This window comes from Penicillium cosmopolitanum (assembly GCF_028827165.1).
Source record: "Penicillium cosmopolitanum strain IBT 29677 chromosome Unknown utg000012l:1.0-3308103.0:1.0-3310761.0, whole genome shotgun sequence".
NCBI classification, from domain to species: domain Eukaryota; kingdom Fungi; phylum Ascomycota; class Eurotiomycetes; order Eurotiales; family Aspergillaceae; genus Penicillium; species Penicillium cosmopolitanum.
This window is the reverse complement of record NW_026622682.1, coordinates 2,130,370-2,152,122: the sequence shown is the minus strand read 5'-3', so window position 1 is coordinate 2,152,122 and position 21,753 is coordinate 2,130,370. Positions and strand designations below refer to the sequence as shown.

Sequence of the window (21,753 nt, the reverse complement as noted above, 5' to 3'; positions counted from 1 at the left end):
AATCGATTGGCCCAAGATAGTTGTGCAGGATATAAAAGGAAATAGGAGGAACAGAAGTAAGGGCGAACTGTCTGTCCACATATTTTTGACATAAAGTTCTCCACGATGGAACTATCCGAAGAACCTCAATCTAAAGATGAAATTGACCTGAAAGAATCTCAGAATGACGCGAACCATGATTTTGTTTTCGGAGAGATCACAGAAGAAGGCCCTAACTATCGCAATGTGTGCACAACTAGTCAAACCACCCAAAAAAAAGCTCAATAAAACAAGAGTCTAACGTCTATTTAGGTGGGGGTGTTAGGGACTGTGATTCTCATGATGAAGACCCAAATTGGCCTAGGAGTTCTCGCAATACCGACTACATTTGATGCACTAGGAATTGTTCCCGGGGTAATTTGTCTATGTGCGATTGCTTCCATAATGACGTGGTCAAATTATGTTATTGGCACGTTCAAGCTCAATCATCGTGAGGTTTATAGCATTGACGATGCTGGTGCCTTGATTTTTGGTCCAATTGGCCGAGCTGTTCTCTCCGTGTCATTCTGTCTCTGTACGTCATCTGGGGCAATATGATATCTGCTATCTTTTCTAACATTCCATAGACTGGATATTCGTCAGTGGCTCGGGGATCCTTGGAATTTCGATCGGTCTGAATGCAGTATCCACACACGGTACATGCACGGCTGTATTCTCCGTTGTTGCCGCGATTTTCGGGTTCACTTTGAGTAGTGTGCGCACGCTCGGAAGAATCACTTGGCTCGCCTGGGTAGGACTTCCGTGCATTTTGATTGCGGGTATGCGAACCAAAAATTTATTCTTTGTCCGTTTTATGAAGCTAATCCCGTTCATCTCTTCTTGTTTCCAGTCCTGACAGTGACAATTGCGGTCAGCCTCCAAGACCGCCCTGCCTCTGCTCCACAAACCGATAGTCCTTGGGTTTCCGATTACAAGGTAGTCGGAAGTCCGTCTTTCACGACTGGAATTACGGCCATTTGCAATCTCGTTTTCGCTTTTTCGGGAACCCCAGGGTTCTTTGCAATCATTTCAGAAATGCGCGACCCGCGAAAATACACATTCGCATTGCTTCTCTGCCAAGCAGGAGTCACTGGTGTGTACATTATAGTCGGATGTATTGTTTACTATTACTGCGGATCATATGTCTCTTCCCCGGCTCTCGGCTCGGCTGGTGGAGATGTGAAGAAAATTGCCTATGGCTTTGCCTTACCAGGCTTAATTGTCACTACAACTATCTGCTCACATGTAAGCTTCCAAGCACGAATGAAAAAAGCCCTTTCTTGATTTAACCTTTCTTTATATGACATACAGATACCAGCGAAATTCATCTTTGTTCATATACTTCGCGGCTCCCGACATCTGAACAAAAACACACCTACTCACTGGATCACGTGGATCAGCTGTACTTTGGGGGTCGCCGTGATAGCCTATATCATTGCTAGTACAGTTCCCGTATTCAACTCATTGGTAGCACTGATTGGCGCTTTGCTTGGCCCACTCATGTGCTTTCAGCCCATGGGATGCATGTGGCTCTATGACAACTGGTCCAAAGAGAAACGACACGCAAGATTCTGGCTGGTCAAGGCTTCCTGGAGCATCTTCGTTGTTGTTCTTGGCTGCTTCCTCACAGTTTCAGGTACTTATGGATCTGTAGTTGGAATTATGGACGCCTATAAAGCTTCTGGAGGCTCAGCTGCCTTTTCATGCGCTGATAACTCCAACTCTACATAATTTTTGATTGCCTACGAACATCTCTGAATTAAAAGGGCTAACGGAAAAGTATATATGGATATTTAGAAATATGAGGAAGTTGTGGAAGCGAAACATGTTTTATATTTGTATTCAAATCCCGCTCTGCGTTTCCATGGTGCTTGGCGCAGTATTAGTTGTTACTAGAGAGGCAAGATAAAAGTGAATTTCAGTTTCAATTAGGCCAGTCTATTGCATGGCGCTCTGATGCTATATAATAAGCTCACGCAAATAAAGCTTCAAGTTAGGTAGCACATTTGATTAATATATAGATGCCATTGGAAAATGCCCCTAGTCTCAAGTTGCTGTTCACATTTAAACTTCACATAAAACCTATAGATTGATGATGATATACCAAGAGATAACCAGAGTCTGTGGGTCATGTAAGTAGTAGTTACTAACCTGCTACTGCCCCTATATTAGCAGGCTTGCGTAGGTTCATATCTACCATGATAGTTGTGCAGATCATGGCCACCCCAGATATAAAACCAACAATTCCATATGCAATTCTACCTCCTAAAGTATTCGCGGCAAGCTGCAGCCCAAGACCACCGTTAATTATTCCAAGTAGTATTAACAATCTTCCATACCAGACATGAGCCCGAGTCCACATGCCTCGCTTCTGTGTTTTACGGAAACGAAGATGATGTCCCAGTCCCAAGAAAGGCTGAAGTATGAGAAGAACCACAATTACTGTACCAAAAACAGTATGTGTATTGTTGTGTAACTTTTTGTCGCTATCAGCCAAAGGAGCCTTTGAACCGCTTGTAAATAAAAATTGATGGTAACGTACTCGATTTAAAATCTTTCCCACCCGAAGTCCAAAAACAAGACCCGCAATCATCATGATCCAGCTCAATAGCTGCCACCCAGCGTGAACATATACCGCGTGTTTGCTGTTCGGAATCCGAATAATAAATATACCCAAAGGCATCATGACTGTAAATGCGAGCCCCATTGCTATGCCGTGTGCTTTGGCATATGTTGGTACAAGATGCAGATCTTCGTAAATAATTTGGGCGGATGCTGGCATGGCCAGGAGGCCTTGTCGAATTTAGAGCTAATCTCGAAGTTTTATCTGGAGAGCATGATTACCTATGAATATCAAGGCTGCCTTTGAGACTCTTTGATCTGGCATTTTGAACTGTTGAAATCCTTGAAAGCCAGACTGAAAATGAAGTTTGAATGTGGAATTTCGATCTTCTTAAATTATCTTTCGTCCATATCGTTCTACTAGTAGGCCCTCCTATAACTTTCTATCATTACTCACATCGAGCCAATCAAACCAGTCAAGGGATTTTGCAGCCCGAGCCACCGAGAAAGCCGAAAACGAGCTGATCCTGCCAAGACTGCCTACATAGCCCCACTTCGTATCTGAAAAAGCGGCAAGTATGTCAGCAATGAATACGAGGGACCGAGAATCCCGACAATTAACCTTCACGTTGCACCTCACTTGCCTTTCAAGGTTGTATGAACTTCAAGCACCTTGCTTACTTCAGGATACGTCACCGCAAATGTTGAAGTCAAAGGCCTGTATCGGCTGTCGGACACGCAAGGTCAGGTGCAACCGCACGACCCCGTGCGCAAACTGCGAAAGATGGTCGGTCGAATGTACGTACCCGAGCCCAATTCGAAGATGCAAAAGGGAGCCTAAAAAGTCACACGACTACCAAAATGAACCGAAGTCTGCGACAAACGATATCAATTTACCTAGCGAGCAAGTCCCCTCATTCAATACAAACGCCACTTTCTTCACAATCAAGAGATCGAATCAACTGGATAGTCGAGACAATTATGTTGACGTCTGCCGTCGAAGTAGTCCTGGCATTTTGCAGAATCACTCGAGTGAGACTTGGCAAACTATATGGAGTACATTCGTGGAGAGGGTGGACCCCATCGTCAAAATACTACACTCGCCCAGCGTCGAAATGATAGTCACGAAATCCCCTTTCGATTCAAACTCCATAGGTGGGGGGGAAAGTGCTCTTTTATATGCAATATCCTTTGCAAGTCTGGCCGCAATGTCAGAGCAAGAAGCTCAATCCCTATTTGGCACAGAAAGAGAAGCAGCGCTAGCATTATATCGACGCTATACCGAGCAAGAGCTAACACAGGCGGCACTACTCAATGTGGATGATGACTTTCTGGCCCTTCAGGCGCTCATATTATTCTTGACTGTCAACCGTATGCTGGGCGAGGTGGATATTGCTTGGAAGCTTACGGGTCTAGCAAAGCGATCCTCAATTCTTCAGAGGACTGATCTTCCGCCCTTTCAGCTGGAGCTCCAAAAGCGAATGGCATGGCAGCTTTGGTATCTAGATCACCGTGCAGGTCAAGACCATGGCCAACATGATGGACCACCCAGGACGCCTAGTGTTGATCCACCGACCAATATAAATGATTCTGACTTTGGCCCGACGTCTTCTATTCTGCCAGTATCCTCCTTAGGATGGACAGAGCAAACATTCGCTCTTGCACGCTTCGATATTGGGATTACTCGAAATGAGTTGACCAAGGCCATGCCCCTTGACAAAAAAAGACAAACGATCGAAGAGTGTCAACAATGCATAACAAGAAAATACATCAAATATTGCACTGATGATCAGAATTCAGTCCAATGGTTAACCCGACATGTGTCGCATGTTCTGATCATGGAGATGTGGTTCGAATTGTACAGTGCCGATACCATTCCTATTAGTTTACAGCTAGTCGGAACTAGAGTATATCATGAGCAAACCTTTCAGGATCATCTATTCTTGCAGGCTATTGATATAGTCGATACATCAACACGTCTACACATGGAGCCTTTGTCTCGCAGATGGAAATGGCTTCTTAAAGGGTATCAACAGTTTCGTCCCTTATCATTCCTGATCAATGAGCTTCTTTATCGAAAAAAATGTGCGGCCGTTTCGCATGCATGGACGATCGTCAAAAAAGCCCTGGATCAGCAGCCAACTCAAGTACGAGACTCGGTCAACGGAAAAGCGCTTGACGCTCTTAAGGCGAAGGCTAGGGACATCCAAGACCGCATTGGGGATTAACTTGGTAGTAGGCTCCGACCGGAGTTTGTTTATACATGGAACTTTTTGGGCAATGAACTAAATCTCCAAATTGTGTCGTATTACACTGTCGCGGCTAAACCTGTAGATTCCATCCAGCAGCAAGGAAGGCATCTTTTATTCTTCGGAATTTTCTTCATTTCGAATCACGGAGGTCTCTTCCAAGGAGGTATTATGATACTCTATACAACTTTTATCGGTAAATTAGAGGAATAAGTAGGGTAAACATATCCCTTGGAACCTTGGAATATATATTTTAGGTCATCTTCCGAAATTCTTTTCCTTCGAGGACTTCAAGTCTCCAACACCACCTGGGCAGCAACGAGAAGAACAATCGACATAGCTTCGGGAGATAAAAGGTAAGACGGTCCAGAGTACGGATATTTCTGAGCAAATAATGAATATATCCCTTGTTGCAGATATGACTTGAAATGTGGCCATACTAGCCACCTCAGGGGCATCGAATTGACGCCTTAACCCTAAGGCTTACAAAGCCCCTGGGTTGACTTGCTTCTGTGGCCTGACGCATTAGGCATTGGCGTCCCAGCACAACTGTTGTCCGAAATCTTTGAAGCCATGGATGACATGCTTTTCTTCATGTGTTTTGTTCTTGATTAAATCATAGTGGACTATTCTCAGGCAGAAATTGACAATATGAGAGCTGTCGTCCATCGCTGGACAAGACGCGTTGTGGTCCCGAATTGCTCTATTATGGTGCTCGCTGCGCGGAAGCCCCGGATTATCGCACCTTATCTCATTAGATCACTCACTGCGAGAGAGTTCGCTAGAAACTTGAATCCCAGTGAATGAGAAGCTTCGATGTCTTTGAGTCTGTTATATCAGATGCCAAAGAATGGTTGTCGTTCGGTACTAGTTAGTTTCCGCATGCTTAACTGAGTCATGTACAATCAAACATCCTGTGGATACTAGTCATTCTTCTTCTAATTTTGGGAACTTATAAGATTTATTCGACAAAGTCTCAGCTATTTCCATCATTTCTTATTCCATTTCCCCTTTGAAGGTGTCGAGGACTGGCTGGGATTGTAGCCGCAAATTTCAAGTTCGAGACAACACCTACTAGCATGCGACAATGAAAAGAAAACCTGAAGGAAGGAAAGAAAAACTTTTAGGGATGGTTTTGCTCAATATCGCGGAGCCAGTCAAAGCAAAGGTTCAGACTCTAGCGGCCGACTCTCAGCTGTCGGGCGAAGCAACCATTCTAGTTGTGATATAACGAGTGAGCACGGGGCACTGGCACCGAACAAGTGCAATCTAGGCATACATCCTTCTATTAAAAGAGATCTTACGGAAGAATCACAAATAAAAATTGTGAGATACGATTACAGTGATCCTAAAACAGTAGCCACGCTGCTAGTCGAGCTCATGCGTCTCAGCCCCGTTGCTCCCGGCCTCAAGTGGTGCTGAACGGACAATACCATTTCAGTATGTGCATATTTCATTCACGGAGGCAGGGGGTTCTCAGCATGACACGGATGTTGGTAATTCATCACGTAGAGTATTTCGCCGAGCGCGATACCATCTCGGCTCGGTGACTGAGTGACCTTGGCGATTATTTGGATGCATTCTAGCCTTTTGGAATTGACCGACGCACGTGCTTTGGTCAATATATAGCAATGGTGGAGAAACGCCTCTTTTGAGGGAGGCTCTTGCGCAGGTCTGGAGGGCACTTAGTGGCCCAGCCACGAGATAAGTCCGAATACGTCGTGGTATATCGATCTCCACTGTGGAGGAAGGCGATATCCAGGTAGTATCAGGCGACCGGAGACCATCTGATCAAGTTAACACTCGTATGAAACGGCATTTTGGAAACCTTCTATATGTTACCCCTCAGGAATCTTCACATCAGCACGAGCCATATCCTGCAGACGGAGCTATGACCAACCCAGAAGATCGGCGAAAATTCCAGATGTGTTCGAGAATCCTCCGGTAGCTTTCCGACACGTAATTAGCTTTTAGGTCCCATTTAGATCCATGGGAACTATAACACTGGTTTAATTCGAAAGAAATTGTTGACCCCCGAAATGTGGCTTACACAACAAGGGGTGATGGCCGGATTTGTCCAGCAACCCGTAGACAAGATCCAGCCACGCAAGGCTAACTAGCACAATTCATCATATCATGAGCACAAGAATACGGCATATTGACCCGAGTCTAGGCGAGGGTGTCAGACCTCCCACGGGCTCCGGAACAGAGACAATGACAACGACGCAATCACCAAACCCAAAGCCACATGGGAGCAACATTCGATGTGGTGGATCCGCCCGCGATGATCTGCTAGCCAGCCATTCCAGCACGTTCCCGCACGTTGCTCCACTTTACATGACCCTCAGGTGTTAATTCCCCTCGATGGCGCTTATCACGGCCTTATATCCATTGCGTTCCAGTTCGCTTTCTTTATGAACCACAAAATGTCATCGTTCCTGCCGGCCGATCTCTGGAGGGATCCGCTGCGTTGAATCCATCCTACAAATGCGAAATTTATCCGCCCACCCAGTATAAACCACGAAACCCCCTCCCAGACGCGGCCATGAGCCAGTTCGTCTCATCAGATTATCACGAGTGGGCAAGCACTTCGTCACGCCGTCAGAGTACGGTGTCAACTTCCACAGTGTCGTCCGCTTCCACCAGCATCCTTTACCCGACCCCCGCGAGCTCACCTGGTTCCAGCTCGCGAAAACAGTCATGGCAGTACTTTGACGAGGTAATAAGGTTGGAGTTAAACCCCTCAATGACGATGTGAGTTCCTTATTGCTTCTCTCACGGCCTACCTTTTCAGTATACAAACTTACTAACCTGTGTACAGTAATTTCGTCAAAAGTGGGCAACTATTCAAATTACGCTATACGTGGATCGACGTGTGCAAAGATTCGACGGGGGCCCTTAAATGCCTTGAACTTGGGGGAGGTCTCGGCCAACAAACTCCCTTTGTACATGCTTGTGAGTGGAATAACGGCAATCTTGATTTAAATGCAAAACTTGAAGCTAATGAAATTAAACAACAGTCCATCACACCAAACTCCCCGTTCCACACCTCGAACATCCTAAAGAATCCTCCGACTACCCACTTCGCGTATCATTTCTCGAGCATCAGACCGTCCAGACAGCCCATGTGGTATTCATGACACAGCTATCTTATAAATTTGAGAATTGGGAGGGTAGGCGATCGCCGAACGGACCCCGCGGTGTCAAACAGTTGCTTACAGTCGACAGATTGTGTCCTCTTTCAAGAAATCCTTCTTGGATCCAAACTTGTGTTTATTGGTGGCATGGCCGAGGCCAAATCAAAGGGCCGCGGCGAGGAGTGCATTAGCCAAAACCTGCGCATTCTACGCGGACAGAACAACAAGCGCGTCATGCTCTATTTCGCCAACTCACAACGCGGGGGGCTAAAGAGATATGTGTCTCTTCCACGTGAGTGCCTTCTCCTTTTCAAGCCTGCTTATACGCGACCTACGGCTAAATCTATCCCAGTTAATTGCGTTGCCAGCATCAAGCCACCCAAAAAGGCCGGTCGGCCGGTGACGGTGGAATTAAGTCCGAACTTCGAAATCTTATCGCAGATGAGAAACTTTCAAATTCAGTTCCTTGATGATAATGGTCAGTGCACAACCACAACCCTTTCTCGATAGCTCGGGGAATTTTGAGACCCCGGCGATTCAAATCCGTGGCTGGGTTAGTATTCGAACTCGTCGCTTATTCTTTCTAGATTCTCAGGAATTTTGCCAGCTACTATCGATGGATCTCACGATTAGGTGATCTTATTGGGGGCTTTTTTATTTTATTTTCTTTCTTGTACTATCTCAGATCCTTTCGGACTTCCGGTTAATGACTAGCATGGTGGAGTTCTCGGCGTGATTTACCGTGTGATACCAATATACTATGATCTTTTTTCTTTTTCTTTTTCATTTATTTTTCATTTTATTTCTTCTTCTTTTCCTACTATTCGTCTTGTTTCGGATTAAAAGAGGAGTAAATGGCAGGCGGGGAATGGGTGTCTACTCTACCCCGTACAGGCAACCAACACTAAGGATAACGCGAGCAACGTTCAAAAAAGCATATTGAAATGACGTGGGGCGCCCGCCGAGCGTCTTAGCAGTCTCGAGGCCCGCACGTGGAGCGAAAGAAGGCTCGGTTTGGCTCACGAAGTTGTGGGGCAGCCCCCACTAACGCCGAGGCCATGTTTAGCCCGGCCCCATCACCGCTTACAGTTCGTATCAGAATGGCCGTGGGAAACTGGGATGTGGCTCTGGTTGATGGAAGTGCAGTAGTGTGACCCAGGGTTCGAGAGGGAGCTCAACGTGCCAGCCTCATTGGCCTCGTGCTTCGGAGAAAGTCATTGCAAAATGGTTGCTGGAAAACTGCTGATGATGGGCGCATCTGGTGGACCTGGGCGCAATGGCCTATCAGCTACGGACTACCCTAGGGCACAGAGGAGCACCTAATCAATCGAGCACTAAGTATATCTCGGCTCGCATCTGCTGGTGCGCCCGGTGCATCCTGCCGTGCATCCTTCAGCCCCATTTTACCAAGGGGTAACCAGCTTGATCATCGCGACGATGGGGAGGTTTCACCACCGACTATACAAAACTGACCGTGCACGCGATTTCGATCATGAACAAGTTCGTTAATTTCTGATCCTGCGGGGCTGGAGGGGCATCACTGACAAAATTGCTTCCTAGGATCGATATGTACGCATGCGACAGATCTACGAAGACAATCGACCGACAGTCCTACCAGTGGGTGGTCGTGTTGGTCGCTGGTCTTGGATTCTTCCTCGATGGATATACAGTGAGTATTGGCCGGGATAATTCAAACTAGAGAACAGAGGACCCATTGACTAACGGTATTCTTTTTTCCTAGCTATTTGCCAGCAACATGGCCCTCCCGATGATATCCTATGTGTACTGGAAAGACGAGGTCTCTTCGATGAAACTGACCTGCATCAACATCGCAACCCTCGCCGGGACTCTTCTTGGAATGGTACTCTTTGGGTTTCTGGCAGATAAAAATGGTCGCAAAAAGATGTATGGTGTCGAGCTGGTGTTGCTGATCACCGCCACTATCGGTGTGGTCATGTCATCTCAGGGTGAGAATGGAAGCATGGATGTTTACGGGTGGTTGATCTGGTGGAGAATTTGCGTTGGTATCGGTGTGGGCGCGGACTATCCTCTTAGTGCTGTCATCACCTCAGAGTAAGTATATCACAAGATGCCCTTTGGCTAAGGATCCGATCTAACTCCGCTGCCTAGGTTCGCACCCACAAAGCACCGTGCGCGCATGATGGCCAGCGTCTTCTTCATGCAGCCACTGGGTCAAATTGCCGGAAACCTGGTCTCTCTCATCGTTATCGCCATTGCTCGCAATAGTGGGGGTAGTGATGATGTTGTCCGCACGGTAGATTCTGCATGGAGATGGGTCTTGGGAATCGGAGTTGTACCGGGTGCTATCGCGACTCTGTTCCGTTTTGCGATTCCTGAAAGTCCACGATACCTGGTTGAAATCGAAGACGACGTCGTTACCGCTGAATTTGATGCGACGCATCTCTTCGACGATGCCCCCACGAGCCCTTCTTTTGATACATCGAGCTTTGCCGCTGGAGTGGGCAGTTCGATCCACATGCCGCCCATATCTTCTCTGTCTCTTGCTAGCGATTCCATCCACGAGGACGAGGAATATAGCCGTCTTCCACCTGCCACTCTCAACTCGCATTGGCGACTCGCCCGCACTGATATCATTCGATACTTCTGGACAGAAGGAAATTGGCGCTCTTTAGCCGGCACCTCACTCTCCTGGCTACTTCTCGATTTCGGGTTCTATGGTATTGGGCTCTCCAGTCCGCAGTTCCTAGCCAAAACCTGGGGCGAACTTCACATCACTCAAGCAGAGCCTAACTGGATGACGGATAGTCGACCCGGGGCTAGTGTCTACCAGATGTTTTTCGATACATCTGTTCGGGGTCTAATAGTTTTGAACATCGGGAGCTTCGTTGGGGGGCTTCTTCTAATCTTATTCGCCCACCGCATCGACCGTGTTGCTTTGCAAAAGTACATGTTCCTTGCACTGGCAGCACTTTTCATTGCCTTGGGTAGCATGTTCATCACCCTATACTCCGGACCGCCTGCTGTGGTCGCCTTGTATATTGTCGGCCAAATATTCTTCAATTTTGGTACGAGCATCTGATCCGCATTACTTGAGAGCAACAACTGACATTTCTAGGCCCCAACGCAACAACGTACATGATCCCTGCCGAAATATTTCCTACTCGTTATAGAGGTACCTGCCATGGTCTCAGCGCCGGCGCTGGCAAGCTTGGTTCGATTCTCGTTCAAATATTCTCCACCTACTATCATTTCGGTACCGGACCTGGGGACGTGTCAACCCAACATCACGGTATCATTCTTTTTGTATTCAGCGCTTGTATGGTCCTTGGCGCCGCCGTCACTCATTTCTGGATTCCAGCTCTTCAACAAAGAAAAGGCCGAAATCTCATTTGGGGTGGAAAACCATACACCCTCGAAACATTGGCTCTCGGGCGCATGGGTCGCAAAAGCCGCGAGGCAGATATTCGAAAGAGGGCTTCCAGGGCTCGAGCCATGTCATTCAGCGGATAGATTTGTTCGCACAGTCACATTTTCTAGAATCAAATGTATAAATTAATTCCAGGTTTTATAAATAAGTGTTGATCTAATAGTTCATTGCTAGCAGTGCAGTGCTAGTTAGTAGTAGTATACAGGAAATTTGACCGCTTGATCTATCAAGACAGCACCAGGTGCCCAGGTCTGCTCACAACATCGGAATAGCATTAGATAACACCCATTTAGAATATCAGTAACTTCCAAGGTTCAAGTTGTCTCCCATACCCAGACATCCTACTTGGCCATGTTCACGTGTATATATCCCCTGAAAGCTTGAATTGAGAGCCACAACTGTTCGTTATCAGTCGATGATGAATTCCCCGATAATGCCGGAATTCCCCGGAATTTAGCGATAACTCCGCTCCCAACCACAAGGCTAAAACGCCGCTTTTAAAACTTGAAAGCTCCAATTCTCTATCAGAGCCGCTTAAAGCGAAATGACCGATAATCAGAATCTCCAATCGAGCCCGCGCAAGCGCCGTAGGCCGGCATTGAGTTGCGAACAATGCCGTCGCCGAAAAGTCCGATGCGACCGTCAAATGCCGTGTGGCCCCTGCAAAAAGGTCTATGGGTCGATGGACTGCTCCTACGTCCATGAAGGAAAAGCAGCCTTGTCCACACGACGCGATGCGATGAGGACTAGTGAAAATGAGTCCCCACCTTATCTTGAATCGCAGCAAGGGGTTGCGGATATGCCGACGAGTGGCGCCGATGGAGGTCGCATCGCGCAGATGGAATGTACCATTCGGGCGCTGCAGGATCGCGTTCAAAGCTTAGAACAGTCAGCTCAGGGAAGCTCTGCACAATCACAACCGGTGGAAGAAAATGGTTCCTTGGGACTAACACGTGCCAACGGATCAAGTAGTCGTCTGGTTGACCGCGACGGGCAGCTCGCTGGCAGTAGACAGGATGGAACACGTCCTCCCCAGACACTGATCGCCCCATTACAGCCTCGTCTGAAAGGAACTGGGGAGAAAACGAGACTCTTTGGCACTACCCATTGGGCGATTGTATTTCAACAGGTAAACCGCTTCTGCTACCAGCTTTGACGCGACATGGAATGCTAATGAGTCGAATAGTTTCATCTCTTGCGTCAGGTACGAAACACGGCTAGTTATACCAATGAAAAACATAATGATATCAGCAAACTCCTCAAGGAGGTCCGGTCACTGAGGCGATTGATCAAAGGTCGACAGGCCCCGCGACTTATGGATCCAACTCCGGCTCTGCTTAACGATCTTCCTTCGCGCGAGATTTGTGATGAGCTCGTGCGGCATTATCTGCGAACTCTGGGACTCATATACCGGGTCATACACGTTCCAAAATTTTATGAAGAATATGAACGCTTCTGGGAAAATCGCGCGTCGGTTTCGACTGCTTTTATGTTCAAGCTCCTACTGATTCTTGCTATCGGTTCTATCTTCCATTGCAAGCCAGGGCCATCTAATGAAGTTGGTATCCCTGTCCGCCGTTGGATTTATGCGGCGCAGTGGTGGCTGGCGGGCCCATTCGAAAAAGAATCCAATAACTTGCAGGGGTTGCAAGTCCATTGCCTGCTGCTCCTCTGTCGACAAGCATATGCGATCGATAAAGAAGTTAATTGGACATCGGTGGGTACTTTGATGCGACAAGCTATTCATCAAGGCCTTCATCGCGACCCGAAGAATTTTCCAACACTCTCTGTATTCGACAGTGAAATGAGACGGCGTATTTGGGGCACAATAATTGAGATCAATGTCCAGCTGGCCATCGATGCCGCTATGCCTCCTTTGCTAGGGCCGAATGATTTTGACACATTACCACCATCGAATATGGAAGACGAGGACTTCGACCAAACAACAGCATCTATGCCATCTCCCCGGCCCCGTGGATTTTATACGAGTGCATCTCTACAAATACTTCTTCTGGAGTCGTATCCACTTCGTTTACAGGTCGCGCGGACGATCAATGAGTGTGCACAGGAACAGTCCTACGAAAATGCTTTGCAGCTTGGTAATGAACTAACTGCATCCTGCAAAGAGATGTCACATCGCTTCCATGCATTTATCTCTTGTACTGGAGATCGACTTATGCGACCGACACGATTTCATCATCGACTATTGGACACCTTACTGCGCCGCTTTATCCTGAATTTGTATCGCCCATTTACCATTGAAGCAACCCACGACCCACGATTCTATCTTTCCCGAAAACTCAGCCTAGAGTCCGCCCTCGTTACGGCTTCCTATGGCGACGCGCCTAGCGATTCTTTCGATAATGAAATACCCCATCGAGACTTCCAGCGACTCTCCTTTTCGGGCGCAGGTTTATTTAAAGGTTATCTCTCTCTAGATGTGATGGTCGTAATCGGCCTTGAGATCATCACCCAAATGGAGGATGAGGTTGCTAGTCAACCCGTGGGGTCAAGCTCGTTGCCTTTTGACTCGGTAGACCAGATGGCGGAAGCAGCTCGTGCACCTCTTGTACAAGCTCTTGAAAGATTGATGGATCATCTCTATCAAGGCTTGGCTGCTGGCATCCCCAGCATGAAGCGGTATTGCCTGCTTGGGGGTATCTTGGCTCAAGTTAGATTCGTCCCTCGCGGCGAGAAGGCAGAGCTGTCTCATATCCGAGAAGCCTTCATGGAAACTATGCTCACCTGTCGTACTTTGCTTCAACAACATATTACTGGTGAAAATCACGCCTCCGCTGAAGACGGGATGCCATCTCTTACACCCGGAGATGGGATCGCTGGCTGGACACCGGAGAGTGTGGTGGGATCAAGTTTGGACTCGGAATTCATGGTATGTTCTTTTCTGCTACGTGATTCACCTCCCCGTACTAACTCATAATTAGATTCCTAGTCTTGGGTTTGAGGACTTGAGCTTTTGGGATATCCCTGCTTTTGCTGACCCTGCTGTATTCGACCCACAGCAGCTAGGATAATTTTCAAGCAATAGAATAATAAAAATGAATTAGTTCATCGGCTCTCTCTGGAAGCTAGATTCTACTATGTTATGTATTACGATGAATAATTTACTGATGTTATTGACCATGTTTGCCTCAGGCCACATTCTCCAATCTTCCCCACACTGGAGCCCATGCGCCTCCAGGATTACCCCCGCACGCCCGAAAACCGCGATGCAGTGCCTGTGGTTGTCCAGTCCATCATCCTTTACCTCCCCGACGCGTGTGGTGTTTTCAACTTCTCAGCCTCCTGACTAGTTGTATCTTGGGCCACGGCCATATCAATCAGAACAGAGCCGAATGACAACACGTCAGCGGTACACATCGAACCCCTGCGAATGGTGCAAATGTGAGTGACCAAGAAGCTCTTAATGCACCGCGTGCTAACTCTGTAAACTTCTAGCTCGTCATCGAAAATGTGAGACTTTTCTTTGCGCTTGTATCCGCTCTTTCCAACAGTCAATTAACTAACAGCACCCCACAGGTGATGGCAAAAGACCCTGCTCGCACTGCATAAAATCAAAAATGCAGTGCGAGTCCTCGACGTCGAATTTCAAATTCAAGAATGGACGTCGTCGGCGCCAAAGCTTCGATTTCTCTCCAAATCAGAAGTGGGTGGACTACAATCAAGGCGGTGCGCAGTTAGCGGTTCTACATTCTCTCATGCAATTATTAATGCAGGTATCCAGGTCAACTCTCCTACGTGCATACAACCAAGGAACCGATTGAGACTAGACAGGAAGCTCCTAGCATAGCCGAAGAAACAGTTCTGACGAAAGATTTGGAAGAAATACCGCCTGTTGATTTTGCGGACATTTCAAGGCGATCTCAAAGCGATCTCGATCTCGAATCCCAAGCAGAGACGACTACACGCAGCCTTTCTGATCCTGGATCTATTTATCGATTTGAGAGAGCAAACTCATTACCACAGTTTTCTCCATTTTCACCAATATCGCACGCACACCAGGTTCAATCCCAATTATTTCTCGATTCTCCATTCCCACAATCGCGAGACAGGTATCCAATTGGGCCACTGAAGGGGCTCTCTGATGGCCCGGCGGATGGATCTTATGCGACTCTTGAAGAGGCATGTTTGTTGAGATATTTTACTCAGAACCTTTCCCATTGGGTAAGTTACAAACGTCCTATAAACCGGTATCTCGGAATCTCTCTTGGTCGTCACGCTTACTGATCTTTCACTGTCCACCAGTTTGACACATGTGACAGGGATCGACATTTCGAATTGATGGTTCCACAACGAGCGCTTTTTTGCCCTGTTCTTCGATATGCCATTCTCACTGCATCTGCTGGCCATCTAACGCGGATTATGGCCTGTCGTGGGACCTCGAATACTGGAGTTGCAGAAGTGTCAGGCGTCAAGCTTCCTGGTCTCAGCATGGACACCGCTGTCCGATATCATGATATTTGTATTTCGCACCTTTTGGAACTATCTAAAGACCCCAACGAGCAGTATAACGAGGATATCATCACTGCAGCAACTATTCTACGTTTCTACGAGCAAATTGACGGTGGGCAATATCTCTTGCATTTCATTACAATACCGATTCTGATTCTAGTATTTTAGCGCCATCAATTGGTATCGACTCCGAGGCTTACCTGAATACTGTTCAGTTCATTGTCCACAATCAGCATAACGACTCATTCTACTCCTACAATACCATCCAAGGTCCATCCAGAGACCTCCATCTGCATTCCATGCCTTCGGCCTCCCTGCGCCACTCTGCTTTCCTCATTGCGATGCGGCAAGAAATCTGGAGTGGTTTCCTCAACCAACGAACCTTCCGCCTCCCAGTCTGTACCTCAAATGATTATACGGTATTTGACTCCGCGAATGACTTTATCTGGACCAACAGGATCCTTGTATGGTGCGCCGACCTCCTCAAATTCTGTTTCGGTGAAGGAAAGTCATTATCACCGGCAATGAGGGCAAAACGATGGGCAGAATTAAAGGCCTTTGACATAATGTGGGAAGCCCATAAGCCGATTGATTTCAAGCCTCTGTATTTCAAAAAGGCAGATCCTTCCTCTGGAAAATTCTTTCCTGCTATCTGGCATCAAAACCCATGCCAGGTTGTTGGGGCGCAGCACATAGAGCTATCTCGCATTCTGCTTGCAGTATCGGATCCGAAGCTTTCCCGGCTTGGGTTGGCTGCTCGTTCTACAAATATGGCGTTGGAAGAGGAGCTTAGATCTATCGTCCGCCGACTTGTTGGTTTGGCGTTATCGAACCCGCAATGCCCAGTGGTGTTTGTTGATGCTGCTGTTGGAATTTCAGTTTGTGGTGAGTATTTGACGGACCCGGGAGAGCAGGGAGCTGTCCTTGATTTTCTGGCGGATTTGGAGTTCCATCATGCTTGGCCGACGTCTGCTACGTCTGCCGCTCTCAGAGAAGCATGGCAAACAAGACTCCAACCATGAAATGATTCATGATGATTATTTAAACCTTAAAAGAATTATCTGTAATCAGTATCACTTCACTTCCTTGCAATGCTCATCCTCGTAAACGTTACGCGCAGGCATATATCAAAATATTCTTGGTTGGCTGATCCCGATCGGGCCAAAATTTCCGCACGCATACCCCACATCTAATGGCGGGAACGCCCATAAGAACAGCCATTTGCCACAGCTGGGCTGATAGTTTCGGTGCGCGGAAGCTAAAAAGGAAATTTTCCTCATTTGGTGACACGGGAGCGGCATATGCTTCAATGGCACGAAATTCCGCTCACATATCGGACTACTCAGAGCCTTGGAACTATCTACACAAATGATATGACGAGGAGCAGATTACTTAAATCAACTTGTTCATTATAAGTACACAGAATGCGACTCCCCAGTTATTTGTTTTATTCTTTTTCATCTCTATTTGCTCACCTGCATCATGTTGTCGACTATCGTCTTCAATGCTGTGGGCTTTTACATCGTCTTTTTTTGGATGGTATGGCCCGTTTTACAATACTTCCGTGACCAAAAAGGATTTCGCAAGTACCCAAATTATACTTTGCTCGCTGGACTCACCGACATTCCATACTGCTATTTGAGTGCACTTGGCTTTCGGTCGCGCAATCTCACAAAACATCACGAGAAGTCTCCTATTCTGAGAATTGGCCCCAACAACCTTTCCTTCGGAGGTATCCAAGCCATAAGAGATATCTACGGTCACTCCACAACCTGCGTGAAAGATTTAAAATATGCCATCACTGCAGACGCCCATCCACATTTATTTGATGTCATTGATAAGCCCAGTCATGCTGCGAAAAGAAAAAGACTGTCAGCTGCATTTGCCATAAAGAATCTTGAGCGATGGGACTTCAAGGTTGCGCGAACTACAGAGCGTCTGTGCGCCGCTTTTGACAAACTCTGCACTAAACCTTTGTCTTCTGGTGCCAACCCAGAAACATCCGACCTGACGGTTGATTTCAATAAATGGGCCAACCTATTCACGATCGAAGCGATCAATAACATTGCCCTTTCGTCGACATTGGGTCTTCTAGAGCAAGGCAATGATCATGTTACGGCACAAAGGCGGGATGGCACTACATACGAAGCCCAGTACCGCAAGTCTCAAAATACGTCTGCCTACGCCACGTCTCACTTTGTGTGGGACTATAAAAATTTCAGACTTTTTGTTCGGCTTTCGAAGCTATTTCCTAGGTGGAGAAAGGCCTGGAAAGAGGCTGCGCCATTCAAGGACGTCATCTACCATCAAGCTGTAACCAGGCTCGACCGATACAACAATGGAGAAAAGCTGGATGACTTCTTTACTGCCCTCATGGATGACAAAAATGGTCAGCCTCAAAACTTAGAGTGGGGCGAAGTTGTGGGAGAGCTAGCTGCCATCCTCGACGCTGGCGCAGATACAACAGCAATCGCACTTACTCAAATACTGGAATTGCTCATTCGCCATCCCGACCACTTAGCAACACTTCGCGAGGAAGTTGATAGCGTGCTCCAGGCAGAAGACATTGTCGCACCTTACGACACAGTCAAGAACCTACCTTTCTTACGCGCGTGTCTGGATGAAGCAATGCGCATAATCCCACCTACATCTGCAGGTCTACCACGCAGAACTCCGCCAGAAGGCGCCAGGATTTTAGGTGAATGGATTCCCGGAAATACAAGTGTTTCAATGACTATCTACACGGCGCATCATGATCCCACCGTGTTTCCAAAGCCAGATGAATACCAACCGCACCGGTGGATGGATATTGAAGAACGAAAAAGAATGGAGCCATATTTCATTCCGTTCTCTACAGGCGCGAGAGGATGCATTGGACGGAATATTTCGTATTTGGAACAGACTGTCGTGCTGGCTTCACTGGTTCATCGCTATGAGTTTGCCCTGCCAAGTCCAGATTGGAAGCTCCAGCGATTTGAAGCTTTCAATCTTTTGATGGGTGAAATGCCCATGAAGATGTGGCGGAGAGAGATTCCCGTCGATGCCACGGGCATTTACTAGTTGTCTGCTTCGACCAAATGAGCTGTTTTTTTGTGAAAGTTCGGACTGTATCCCTGCTGTATCTTCTTTTTGCAGGCAACAAAAATATCATATCAATTGCAATCAATATCATAACTATACTTCAAATCACGCAACTTCCTATGATCTAAGAAGAACAGTGCTAGTATCAACTAATTGAAACCTTTCTCCTCCTCTAATATTTGCCCTCAAGCCCCAACATGCTGTTGAAACCTTCACGCAGAATATATTCTTTTCAGTAAATGCAAATTACTACCCTATATTATTCCGCCATTGCGCGGTCGGTGTTACCCAGACAAAATGGTGTTGGTTTCACTGTCGGCGGTGACGCAGAGGGGGCGTACATGGCGGGGGCGATCTGTCATCGTGGTGAATGAGGCCGAGGGAAACGCGGGGTAAAACAACTCTTCCAGTGTTCCGCTGGATGAGCTATCGTGAGAATTCATGTCTTATTTTTCTCTGCCAATCATCAGGCTCCCAGTTATAATCAGCAGCGGAAATTTGGCAGATCATTTTCTTCTTGCGCATGGTAGGGCTCCACTTCGACTAAACGGGCCAACATTTCCGCATCCCCACGGGGTAAATCTCAAGCCAAGCTATTTCCTCCCCGGGAAAATATCTCAAATAGTACTTGGAAGGGGTTCTAGGGATCATTCATGTATCATGTCCAGCTAGTATTTAATAGCCGTTGAATGTCCTGGTCTCTATTTGTGATCCACCCTTCTTGCTCTAGATTGATTCACCTTCCCTCGACGACATGGCCGAAACAAACGCTGAGTCGGCACCGAGTGCTCACAAACCTGATGTTGATAAGCTAGAATCATTTGCTCATGATGAGCATTCCAAGGATGAAACACCTGAATTTGCGGATATCGAGATCTCCTACGACAGCAGTGGCATCAAAGGAATCCTCAATTCGCCATATGTCTGCGGCACAGCCCTTCTTGCCTCCTTTGGAGGGTTCTCCTTCGGCTATGGTTAGATATCTCATAATTCAAGGTCCTCAAACACATGTCGCTAATACTAGTATGCACTCACAGACCAAGGTGTGATTTCTTTGATCTTGGTCATGCCACAATTCGTGGACCAATACCCCGAAGTTGATAAGAGTGCTCCAAACTATGGATTCAACACCGGCTTTTTGACAGGCATGTTGGAGCTTGGGGCTTTCATTGGATGTCTATTTTTCCCATATATTGCGGATAAGATCTCCCGAAAATGGGGAATCAGTGTTGCGACGGGATTCTTCTGCGTCGGAGCCATTATCCAAACCGCCTCGCAAAATTACGACACCCTTGTTGCTGGACGCTTCATTGGAGGCATCGGAGTTGGAACACTGGCCATGGGTGCGCCATTGTATATTTCCGAAATTGCACCACCAAATCTGCGCGGCTCATTGATGGTACTAGAAGCCATCAGTATTGTCATCGGGGCGATTGTCGCGTACTGGATTACTTACGGGACTAGGTGCGTTACCCCATCTTAAGTCTGGAATTTTACAATGCTAAGTGATTGATTATAGAGCAATGAGTGGCGACTGGGCATTCCGATTGCCGTTTCTCCTACAAATTCTTCCAGCCTTGATGGTGGGCAGTGGAATCCACTTCTTCCCCTTTTCGCCGCGGTGGCTCGCTCTCGCCGACCGAAATGAAGAGAGTCTAGAATGCCTCGCAAAGCTTCGACGCCTCCCTGCAACTGATGGGACTGTGCAGTTGGAGTGGAGAGGAATCCTTGCGGAAGATCGATTCCAGAAACAAATCCTAGCGAAGGAACATCCAAACACGGGCGTTGCGATGATGGAGGTAAAACAATGGCTTGACCTATTTCGTCCGAGATACATTAGGAGAACCTTCGTCGCCATGGCTATTCCTTTCTTTCAGCAAGTATGTTCTTCGCATTTTCAACAGCCTTTCAAAAATAGGGGAAACAAAATGAGAGAGCTTGATTCTAATGATGAGTTTAATAGTTCTCGGGTATCAATGCCTTCGTATATTACGCGCCAACATTCTTCAGCAGGTAAAGAGGCTTATATCTTTCTAATTATTCTCCATTCGCGAAGAATAATCTACTTTCCGAAATTTATCAAGCTAACCTGTGCAAATAGTCTAGGACAGGATTACGAAATGTCCCTAATCCTCTCTGGGATGATTAACATTGTTCAATTCGTCGGTGGCGTCCCAATAATTCTCTACATGGACCAACTCGGCAGGAGAAGACTTGCCATCTTTGGTGGAATTGCAATGGCTATTCCGCATATGATAATGGCTGGTATTATGAGAAAATTTAGTTCCAGCTGGGCCACCCACCTTGGTGTTGGCTGGTTTGGAGTGGCATTAGTCTGTATGTTTTTTCCTCCTCCCATTTTTCACTATTCACTCAAGTTCCTAGTCTCCTTGAACTAAAAATATCCCAGATATTTACGTATTCGCCTACGCTGCCTCCTACGGGCCCCTTGGATGGGTTCTGCCAGCCGAGATCTTTCCGAGTTCCCGACGAGCCAAAGGTGTCGGTCTCGCTACGGCGGTAAATTGGCTGGCTAATTTCATTATTGGGACGATTGTTCCGCAGATGCTTGTTTCTATTGGCTGGGGCACTTTTTTATTTTTTGGGCTTTTCTCTGCTGGGGCTGCTATATTCTCTTTCCTCTTTGTGCCGGAGACTTCTAATAGATCTTTGGAGCAGGTTGCTTCGGTATTTGGGGATAACCTTGCGACAGATGAGCAGGAGCTTCGTGCTCGTATTGATCGGGACATCTGGGAAGAGACAAGCGCTCGTGTTCACGCTCGTGTTCACGCCCGTGTGTGAAGTCTTGTTTAGAATTTACAAATTG

General features: G+C 47.1%; 8 protein-coding genes across 8 annotated transcripts; all 8 read left to right on the top strand.

Annotated features, from left to right (window-relative positions):
• Window positions 1-105: 105 nt before the first annotated feature.
• On the top strand, window positions 106-1,749 carry N7509_013547 (uncharacterized protein; the record flags this gene model as incomplete). The annotated part of the gene is made up of 5 exons (XM_056638184.1): window positions 106-225; window positions 292-553; window positions 606-797; window positions 869-1,263; window positions 1,330-1,749. 5 exons carry the CDS (start codon window positions 106-108, stop codon window positions 1,747-1,749), a joined length of 1,389 nt encoding a protein of 462 aa, XP_056481691.1.
• A 2,039-nt stretch (window positions 1,750-3,788) lies between these two features.
• On the top strand, window positions 3,789-4,808 carry N7509_013546 (fungal specific transcription factor domain-containing protein; the record flags this gene model as incomplete). The annotated part of the gene is made up of 1 exon (XM_056638183.1): window positions 3,789-4,808. The coding sequence occupies one exon, from the start codon at window positions 3,789-3,791 to the stop codon at window positions 4,806-4,808; it is 1,020 nt and encodes a 339-aa protein (XP_056481690.1).
• Window positions 4,809-6,965: 2,157 nt separating this feature from the next.
• On the top strand, window positions 6,966-8,476 carry N7509_013545 (uncharacterized protein; the record flags this gene model as incomplete). Its single annotated transcript, XM_056638182.1, has 6 exons — window positions 6,966-7,179; window positions 7,232-7,583; window positions 7,651-7,784; window positions 7,850-8,002; window positions 8,058-8,258; window positions 8,319-8,476. The coding sequence occupies 6 exons, from the start codon at window positions 6,966-6,968 to the stop codon at window positions 8,474-8,476; spliced, it is 1,212 nt and encodes a 403-aa protein (XP_056481689.1).
• A 1,057-nt stretch (window positions 8,477-9,533) lies between these two features.
• N7509_013544 (phosphate transporter) lies at window positions 9,534-11,458 on the top strand (the record flags this gene model as incomplete). The annotated part of the gene is made up of 4 exons (XM_056638181.1): window positions 9,534-9,635; window positions 9,708-10,039; window positions 10,097-11,013; window positions 11,064-11,458. The coding sequence occupies 4 exons, from the start codon at window positions 9,534-9,536 to the stop codon at window positions 11,456-11,458; spliced, it is 1,746 nt and encodes a 581-aa protein (XP_056481688.1).
• A 461-nt stretch (window positions 11,459-11,919) lies between these two features.
• Window positions 11,920-14,407, top strand: N7509_013543 (Zn(II)2Cys6 transcription factor; the record flags this gene model as incomplete). The annotated part of the gene is made up of 3 exons (XM_056638180.1): window positions 11,920-12,504; window positions 12,562-14,265; window positions 14,318-14,407. The coding sequence occupies 3 exons, from the start codon at window positions 11,920-11,922 to the stop codon at window positions 14,405-14,407; spliced, it is 2,379 nt and encodes a 792-aa protein (XP_056481687.1).
• A 1,348-nt stretch (window positions 14,408-15,755) lies between these two features.
• N7509_013542 (uncharacterized protein) lies at window positions 15,756-16,867 on the top strand (the record flags this gene model as incomplete). Its single annotated transcript, XM_056638179.1, has 2 exons — window positions 15,756-15,957; window positions 16,014-16,867. 2 exons carry the CDS (start codon window positions 15,756-15,758, stop codon window positions 16,865-16,867), a joined length of 1,056 nt encoding a protein of 351 aa, XP_056481686.1.
• Window positions 16,868-17,327: 460 nt separating this feature from the next.
• N7509_013541 (cytochrome P450) lies at window positions 17,328-18,905 on the top strand (the record flags this gene model as incomplete). The annotated part of the gene is made up of 1 exon (XM_056638178.1): window positions 17,328-18,905. One exon carries the CDS (start codon window positions 17,328-17,330, stop codon window positions 18,903-18,905), a length of 1,578 nt encoding a protein of 525 aa, XP_056481685.1.
• Window positions 18,906-19,680: 775 nt separating this feature from the next.
• N7509_013540 (sugar porter family MFS transporter) lies at window positions 19,681-21,728 on the top strand (the record flags this gene model as incomplete). Its single annotated transcript, XM_056638177.1, has 6 exons — window positions 19,681-19,900; window positions 19,964-20,390; window positions 20,446-20,806; window positions 20,890-20,939; window positions 21,028-21,263; window positions 21,337-21,728. The coding sequence occupies 6 exons, from the start codon at window positions 19,681-19,683 to the stop codon at window positions 21,726-21,728; spliced, it is 1,686 nt and encodes a 561-aa protein (XP_056481684.1).
• Between the last annotated feature and the right edge of the window lie 25 nt (window positions 21,729-21,753).